Raw genomic sequence first — 9,175 nt, 5'->3', positions numbered from 1 at the left:
TAGAGTAAAAACTTTATTTATCTGTGTATTTAACATTTATTACCACTGACCAAGTGCAAGCTCTTGAGGAAAGTCATGGAGGAAGGAGGCTCTCGTGCTTTTCCCCAGGAGAGCGAGGTGGTGGAAACTAGCCAGGACACGGGGAGGGACGAACGAGCGGCCGAACGGAGCTCGGGGACCGTGTGCGTTCGCTCCGGCTGGGGAGCAGCCACGGGACCACGGAATGAACGTCCACTCTTCCCCACGTTCCTAATTCTTCCTCAAATTGCTCTTCTCTCCTGTTGAGAGAGAAAACACGGACGCCCGACATGGGCGACAACACACAAAAACCATCCCAAGATGCTGGAAACAGAGGACGCGTCGCAGGCAGTACGGTCTGCCGTCCCCGGAGCCCGCTTTCCTGCGCTGGACCAGGGGCTCTGAAGCCCACCCCGGCGGCGGCGGGGAGGACGGTGCTGGGCGGAGCGCGGCCTGGCCGGGCATCTTGAATACCAGCCGCGTGCCCCTGGGTAAGGTGGGCGTCCAGCTCTCGCCACCGGAGCTCACCCAGCGGCGCTACGAGGGGACCAGCGACTCCCTGGGCTGTCCCGTATGTGAGTGGGACGCGTGAAAGGCCGGGCGTACACCATGTGAGATGCACTGTAGCTATTATTTGTATGAATCTGGAAAGAACATCCATGAAGTGAATCATACTCTTTGGAATGTGTATTTTCTGCTCATACCATTCCTGGGGTGCATGTCCTCACTAGATTTAAAAGCTTTCAATTACGTCTTGCTTCCCTTTGTCCAGAACTTACCCCTTTCCCACTTTGACTGGGGCGCCCTGTGGGCTGATGCCTAAGAATTTGATGCCTTGGTCTATCTGCTTCCTGTGAAATCTAGTCAGTCCCTTTCTGGGTCCCTTTCTCACTTTCTTAGGGTTCTGGGACAGTGACACAGGCCACGGGGGATCCCACGAGGGCTGCAGATTTATGGGAGGAGTGGCACTGTTTTCTGTTCTGTTGGTGATAACTTTGTGGACAATTGTCAGTGTTTCATCAACTTCTGGGCAACAGTGGCAGTTTGAGTCACAACCTGAAGGCACAGGCACGTGGTATTCTCCAGGAAGGGTTCACTATTCTGCGAAGGCTCAGTCCGCGGTCCGGAAAGAGGATTCAATCTAGGGAGCTCGCGGTTAACTGGACTGGCAGGTATGATTACCACCCGCTGCGCCCGAAATACAGCAGATGCTGTTTCTTGATCTTGTTTTCCCATCGCTTCCTTTTCTGGGAATTGTCTGGAGGTACTATTTAACGTTCTGGGAACACAGTTTAGGAAATACCATTGATGGTAAGTTCTAGGTTGGACTGATCTCCTAAATCCATTTCTTCTAGGAATGATCGTCTCCTGAGGACACGGCCCTGCCGTTTGGAAGCACCTTGATGGCTCTCGTGATCATTCAGACCCTTGGGCAGCTAGGGAGGAAGGCGTTCTGTCCCTCAGCCCATCGCCCCAGGGGGATATTCCCTAAGGCATCTGTACTGAGCCCGAAAGAACAGCAAGTGGCAGATCTGGGACAAAAAATACCTCCGTCGCATCCTTTACCTGATTTCACCCAACGATACTGTATTACTGAAGACGTAAATGAACAATGTATAACACAGCCTGGGGCTGTTTTCAGGAGCTAAGGTCTCAAGTTTCTCCTCTCAATGGGCTTTTAGATGCAAGTTCGGACAGGCTTTTCCAAGCGGGTACCCATTTCCCAGCCCTTCCTGTTGAGGCCCGCCCGCCCGGAGGAGGGATGTGAAATTGTAAATATTACCGTATAACTTCTGGATTCCTTTGATGTCATCTGGTGAAAGTCTGAAATTCTTGGACTCTCCGACTCTGTAGGTTGGATACATCACGGCATTGGGATCAGATGAGTGACTGAGGCCCAAAGAATGGCCAAGTTCGTGGGTCGCCGTGACCAGGAAGTTAACTCCTGCAACCCGAGAGTGACATGTAGGAACCGTTAAAGCAGCCCCGTGAACAACGTCACACGTGACAGGTGAGGCAAAACGAGACAACCACAGGAATGCACACCTCCTCAGGCTCACCTCCTTGAGTCCAGGCCCCACGAGTGGAGGGCTGAGAAGGAGCCTCAAAGTGTACTGCTTTGATCTCATTGTCCCGTCTGCTTTTACAAAAATGTGCTGTTTTTCTAAGGTCATCCCCCAGATAGCCATCTTCTGGAGTGGAAAGCAGAGGCTTCAGGGGTATTAGGGACCCAGGCTCAAGGTCCAGCTCTGCTGCTTACTAGCTGGACACTTGGGACACACGACCTGACCTCCCGAGTCTTGGTTCCTCGTGTTAATTGGAGATATTCGCTCCCACTGAGTAGGTCTGTCATATTCCTGAGAGTTTCCCAGTATCTAGAAAATAATGGCTATTCACGGACAGAGACTTTGAGCATGAGGAGAGAGACAGTCAGCCCTGAGGAAGCCAGGACAGCAAGGCAGGGTCTCCTGACAACGCCAGGTTTGGTTTCTGATTGATTGAATCATCTTCCCTCAGATTCACAGACAGGCTGTGCTAGGAAGGCAGAAGGCAAGAGCCTGGGAATTAGCAGGGTGGCCAGAGCTCTGACGGTGGGCAGACACCAGGGACCCTCTGTGAGCCCACCCTGAGAGGGAAGAAAGTAGAACGAGCAGGACATACAGGATGTGGGAGCGAGCCCGGGTCACCACCTCACAAGGTTCGGAGCTGACAGCAGACGCTGCAGTGGGGGTGACTTCCCACGACCAGATACTCCCATGGATCTCCTGCTCAGGGGCAGGGAGCAGCCACGTTATCTTATCTAATTAACTGACTGTTAGAACCTCCTCCACTTAGCGGTATTTAGACCAGAGCTTTCTTCTGTTAGTTTTCGGGGGATTCTGTAATCTCCCACTTTGTAGGGTGACAAAGATGGTGGCTGGCTTCCTGTTGAACAACAGAGAATGCCCTGAGACTTGTGCACAATTCTTAGATATCACAGTCTCCGCTCCTCCTCCTCCAATAAAAAACCTTACTTTTGGGAACTGGAAAGACCTTTGAGGGATCAAATGACCATGCGATTCCGACACTGTAAAGCACTGTGCGCACATTATGTCATTCACTTCCCACCACAATCCCAGGAGGAGGGAACCACGGTCCCACTTCATAGACGGACACCGGCTCAGAGAAGTCATCACTTGACCAAAGACACAGGGCGAGTGGCTGGCATTGCCACGGCTGGTTGACCCCAGCGTGGTTTGAGCCCACAACCACCTTCCATCCTCTGTCTACACAGCACGATGGGCTCGTGGAATGAAATAATGCGATTAGATGCACACTGTCATTGGCAGTTAATCATGGGTCAGTAATTACCGTTAACGAAAGCAATTAGCGAATTCACACTGGTCTAGGGGTTCGGATCTCTAACAACACTGTGCAGGGAGGTGATGGGTACTGAGGAGGGCACGCATTGTGCTGAGCACTGGGTGTTACACGCAACTAGCGCATCCTTGAACACTGCATCAGAAACAAATTATGTACTATAGAGTACCTAACTGAACATAATAAAAATAAATAAAATAAAATCTTAAAAAAAAACAAACCACACCGCCACAGTGCAGCACAAGAGGGAGGGCACTGTACCTAGTCTGCTGCCGTCCGTCCAGCGCTCGTCCTCATCAAAGTGTGCGTCCCCTCCCAGACCTGGCCCGGGTGCAAAGGCGTGGGCCAGGGTGTTTCCCGGTCCATCAAATGGGTAGTAGTCCCCGTGAGCTGAAAGAGAACAGGGGGTCGCCCTTCGTGAGCCAGTCCACATCTAGCCATTTACCTTGTGCTTTACGGAACTAGAGGCTGCGACGATCCGCCCGGCGCAGTGTCGGGGTCCGTACGCGCTGCTGGTCACAGGCAGGTTTTCACCCACAAAACCACGGCTCCGCCCTGCCCACCCCACAGACCCAAGGCTTCCTGCCTCCGGGAGCGCAAACGCGGACAGTGTCTGGGAATACCAGGCGCAGAGGGTGCCGGTGAGTCCCACTAGTGCTTTCGTCGCGATGCAGACGCTTGTCTGAATGGGACCCGGCGGGATCCGTCTGAATCCAATGGATTCCAGCCATTTCCTGACAGACGCAGGCTGCCAGGATCAGGGCTTTCTGGGATATGTCCTGGGGTGTTGTCAGTATTGTGGGCGAAGTTCAAAGGTCGGCGGTCCAACATTAGAAAAGACCCCAAAAAACACTTTTCTTTAAACATGCAGCATAAAAAGCTAGCAGTTAGCAGCAGCGGCGTGTGTGGGTTTTAGCTCCTTAAATCCCGTGATTGGAATGCTCTCCGTTTCTCCTTTCTTACCCTTTGAGGGTGTTGGCAACAGGCCATCAGGGAGAACCCTGAGGGCTTTCGGAAGTTGTAACCTGTGTCTTGGTTTAATGAGGGTGTTAGTTAGTCATATTTTAACTGTTCTGTAAATGCACGTATGTACCTATGTATACGTCTATCAGGATTCACGCTACAGACAGGATCAGCAAAGCTTCTCTGTAAAGGACCAGATAATAAGTAATTTAGGATTTAGCAGCTCGGCAGTATCTGTCACGATCCCTCAACTCTCCCACAGTGGCCCCAAAGCAGTTGTTGATAACGGGTTGATGAAGGACCATCCCTGTGTTCTGGTAAATATTTATCCACAGAATGCAAACATGCCCACCAAAAAAAAAAAAAAAAAAGAATAGAAATTCATGCACAGAAATAGATGATGGGCCAGGTTTGGCTCACGAGCCATCATTCGGCATCTCTGCTACCAACAGTAGTGGCTCCAAGTTAATAAACCACAAGAAGTGAAGGGACGTACGCATGTCACGATACATCCCCTATATCCTGTGTGGAGCACAGAGGAAGGTCCTGAGCAGAGGAAAGCGCTCCCGGGAACACGCAGAGCCGCCCGTGGCAACCTTCCTTCCACCTTCCTTACCTCCTCTCGCAAAGCCGATCATGATGTCCGCCGTGCCCGCTAACACTCTCCGGAAGGACAGCGGGATCTCCCTGCTCCACAAGGCCAAAGCCTTTGACACGAGTTGATTGACGGTGACCCGCGGCAGGTCTCGCGTGTACGATATGACCCTGACAGTGAACGAGAGGACAGTGTTTGGCCTCAGGAGGAGGGCCGGGCCGTCTGCTGCGGCGAGCCCCGAGGTCCGCACCTGTAGGTGACGACTCGGGAATTCCACTTCGGCTGGGCTGGGAAGAGGGAGTAGTCGGCGACGTCGGGGACCCCACACCTGGGCTTCTGCATTATTTCCACCAGGCGGGGGGTCAGGACCCCCGTCACGGGCAGGCGGAAGAAAGTCTGCATCCGCTTGAGTCTGGCTTCGAAGCTGTCGGCCTCCCTCGTTTCTGAGTTGGACGGATAAAACCTCCTGAGATAGTCCTGTTGGGGAGAGGGGGATCGTCTGTCACCTTTATTGTCTTCCTTTTAGATCACAGAAGACTGTGCATCTTTCCTCGGATCCCTGCGGACTCGAGCCGGGGTGTGAAGGTGGTTGCGTAGCCACGAGGGAAACAGTATGCATCAGTGGGAGAAAATTCAGTATGGATAAGGACGCCTTAGCACTCCATCTCATGATGTGTGGACGGTCCCTCCGTTTCCCTTTTATCCCATTAAATGTATTTTTTAGAAGATTTTTCTTATTTTAAAGAATTTATTTGAGAAAGTGCCCCCAGCACCCAGTCACCTCCGAGATCCACCAAAGGTCTTCCCTTGCTGAGGTGAACGGGTCTGAAGATTCTAGTCTCAGAAAAGGACACATGAAATTATTTCGTTTACTGTGCATGTTCTCCAGGCGAAGACAGCAGAGCTCACGGGGCTGAGTGATGTGCCCAGGGCCACATATGAGCTTAGTCACAGAGCTGGCCTGAGTCCCCTTACTGCTGGTCCCCCGGGCTGCAGGACACAGCAGTTCTCCCTGGGGCACTCCAGGTGCCCCTGGATCCTTGGCACTTTCTCGAAGGAAAAAGTCGCAAGGTCACCCTGAGAGGAACTGTATTTGAACTCATTCTGTTTCCGAAGCCTGTTTCATGTGAACACTGCAGAGGGCCATAGAATGCATGAGGGTTTTGTTGAGCACATGCGTGCCGTGCACTAGGCGGTGAGGTTACTTGTCCCTGAAACTCTCGGAAATGTGACCTTTGTCCTATTGGTCTCTCTCTTCAGGGTCCCAGGGATTGTGTTTTCTTCAACACAACCAACACTGTTCATTCGTATAATTAGGGATCAATCTGGTATTGGCAAATAGTCATTTTATCTCTTCCTGAGCTCCAGGCTTTACAAAGATGCTCTTTTGGAAGAAATCTTTTTGCATTCTTGCTGTAAACTCTCCTGCCTCTATTAAACCCAGCGAACGTCTCCCTGGCTTATCGGCAGCGTGTGCAGGAAGTGACGGGACTCAGCACGCTTGCAATGTGCCCCTTTCGGAGAACCCATTAGATCGGACTTTATGACATTGCTGTTTTGTCGGTTAAAAAAAAAATCAAATATCAGTAATTCCATATGGTTCAATCTAACAGATTACTGCGACTTTTTCAAAGTCTGAGTTAATTGAAATAAAAGCAGACTTTTCTTATGCTTAAAGCTGAAGTTTTTGAACAACAGTTAGGAGTCGACAGTCTATTATTTTACCAAATATTCATTACTTATACTTATTACATTGCTTATTAAGAAGTCTACTGGAAAGACCATGGCTTTTGAACCAGAAAAACTTGTCCTTGGCTCCGATCACTATCATCATCAAGTATGTGACTCAACATAACTCTGGCATCTTTCTCCTGGGATAGGGCTGAAGTTTCCATGACATAAGATATGCTGAAGCACTTTAAGTCTATGATTTTCACATACATAGAAGTTGGCACTGTCACCTCCTTATTCAGGAGAAGAACCCTGTGAGCTGTGAATCACATAGTATCACTGTCCCCATTGGGCGAAGTCAGAACTTCACACCTGCCCGTGGTCCCCACCGGCCGGGCACAGGCCCCCAGGAACCTCTACCGTGTTTTCTGATTTCAAGCCTCTCCATTACCACGAGTCCCCACCTCAACGGCAACACGCAGCTCTCTGTGAAAAGAATCTCGAGTCATGATAAATAACAACATTAACAACCTCAATTTGTTGAGCAGGAAACCTGCTTTGGCTTCCGAGTAAGTCCCCACAGCATCCCATGTCATCTACTTCCAGTCGAAACCCGGATGCTCAGAGGGGAGTGGGGTCACCCCCACATTTGTCTACGTAGGAGGAGCTGTGATGTAAACCTGGTATGGGCAGGCTCTGAAGTTGCTCTGGTTTTTTTATTGTTGTTGATTTTTTAAAGATTTTATTTGTTTATTTGTCAGAGCGCGAGCGAGTGAGAGAGTACAGTCCGGGGGAAACAGCAGGGGGAGAGGGAGAAGCGGACTCACCGCTAGTGAGGAGCCCGGTGCCAGACTCAATCCCAGGACCCCAGGATCATGCCCTGAGGGCAGACGCTTAACAACGGAGCCACCAAGGCGACCCCTCCTTTTTTTTTTTTTTTAAAAGAGAGAGAGACAGAGACAGAGAGAATGTGTGCAATTGTGTACAGAAGGAGAGAGAGAATATCAAGCAGACTCCCCATGGAGCACGGAGCCCGATACCGGGCTTGATCTCATGACCCTGAGATCATGACCAGAGCTGAAACCGAGAGTCAGCCGCTTAACTGACGGAGCCCCCCAGTCAGCCTGCTCAGAACAGCTACTGGATTAAACATGCATATGCTCAGAAAAACTACCCACATTGAAAATCATACTTCCTCATGCTGATGGTGAGACGGGGAGCCCCCACCCCAGGGGAGCGAGCCAGGGACGTACCTGAGCCTGTCTCCACTGTGGCTCACTCATGCCCCCTGCCTCCCGGGGGAGCGGCAAGGCCAGCGCGCTGGGCAGCAGACAAAGGGCGCACAGCACGGTCAGCAGCATGGCTGCTGTCCGCGATGTCTCCTCTGGACGGACGGCCGACCGGCTGAGTCCCGCTGGACACTGGGGACATTTATATAGCTTCTCAGCCCTGCGTGTGGAAACAGGTGACTCACTGGACTGTTTTCTTTCTTTTTAATGTCTACAGAACCTTGGAAGTGAGTGTTATTTTTCATTAACGGCAACAAGGAAGTTTTATGCCCTTATTGGCAGGAAGCACACAAGGTATTTGCCTCTCAAGGTATTTTTTTTTTTCCACCCTGTTTGCTGTATAAATTTAACTCGTTTTATTTGCTGGAATCAAACTGCTACTCAGACAGGCCTTTGCAATCTAAAATTTGGGGACTTCTTGTACCATGTGTCTTAAAGGAGTTTTTAAAAAATCTGAAATGCATGAAAAAGCGCCCAAGACACACAAATAATCAATAATTACAAAGCATTCTGTAATAGTCTCCAAAGTCAGGATTTGAGTCCAAATCCTTTATTGTTATCAAAGATGAAGCTGAAGCTGAGACGACAGATTCACTTCTTTCCCAGATGTCCCAGCTTGGTGACAGTGGCCCAAATCCCCACCCAGAGCCACCTGTCCAGTGTGCCTTTATGTAATGCATTTCCCGGGAGAGTCCCACGGCTTTGAACTGTATTACATCATGGGAAACACGCCAGATACGCCGCAGCTGAAAAATTTACTTATTCAAATATATCCTAAATCATCTGGAGGTTGGGTGTCGTGACTTAGCAAAAGTCAACCTTCTAGATCAAGAAATTAAATTGGCTCTTTATGTAGATGCCGTAATTCTGTGTCATCACGGTTCAGCCCTGCTTGAGAACCTCCTATTTCCCGTCAGCATGTGGATGGTAACGGGCTTGGTGCGGGTTTATAGAAGAAATGAATACTTCAAGATTTGGATTAGCTAATGCAGGTTTTATGAGGTTTTTCTGTGATCTTTGCATTGAATTAAAGTTCAAAGGCATTAGCTAGATAGTATATTTTCTGTTTCTGTTAATTTTAACAGTTTGAAGACTATCAGATACAAAATTTTAAAAAAATTTTTAAAGATTTATTTATTTGACAGAGAGAGACCACAAGGAGCAGAGAGGCAGGCAGAGAGAGAGGGGGAAGCAGGCTACCTGCAGAGCAGAGAGCCCAATGTGGGGCTTGATCCCAGGACCCCGAGATCATGATCTGGGCTGCAGGCAGAGGCTTAAC

General features: G+C 50.0%; 1 protein-coding gene across 2 annotated transcripts; it reads right to left on the bottom strand.

Moving 5' to 3' along the window:
* MMP7 (matrix metallopeptidase 7) lies at nucleotides 1–8,034 on the bottom strand. 2 transcript variants are annotated; one of them, XM_059371116.1, is made up of 6 exons: nucleotides 7,861–8,034; nucleotides 5,265–5,413; nucleotides 4,958–5,106; nucleotides 3,640–3,768; nucleotides 1,802–1,963; nucleotides 1–278 (listed from the first exon to the last, which is right to left on the bottom strand). In XM_059371116.1, the coding sequence occupies exons 1-6, from the start codon at nucleotides 7,966–7,968 to the stop codon at nucleotides 250–252; spliced, it is 726 nt and encodes a 241-aa protein (XP_059227099.1). In that variant the 5' UTR covers nucleotides 7,969–8,034; the 3' UTR covers nucleotides 1–249. The 2 variants fall into 2 exon arrangements, with proteins under 2 accessions (XP_059227099.1, XP_059227092.1); XM_059371109.1 differs by having other exon boundaries at nucleotides 5,187–5,413; nucleotides 7,861–8,032.
* Between the last annotated feature and the right edge of the window lie 1,141 nt (nucleotides 8,035–9,175).

The sequence above is a fragment of the Mustela nigripes genome, chromosome 1 (assembly GCF_022355385.1).
Source record: "Mustela nigripes isolate SB6536 chromosome 1, MUSNIG.SB6536, whole genome shotgun sequence".
Classification (NCBI taxonomy): domain Eukaryota; kingdom Metazoa; phylum Chordata; class Mammalia; order Carnivora; family Mustelidae; genus Mustela; species Mustela nigripes.
Note: the sequence above shows the minus strand (reverse complement) of the source record. Positions and strands in the feature narration are given on the sequence as shown.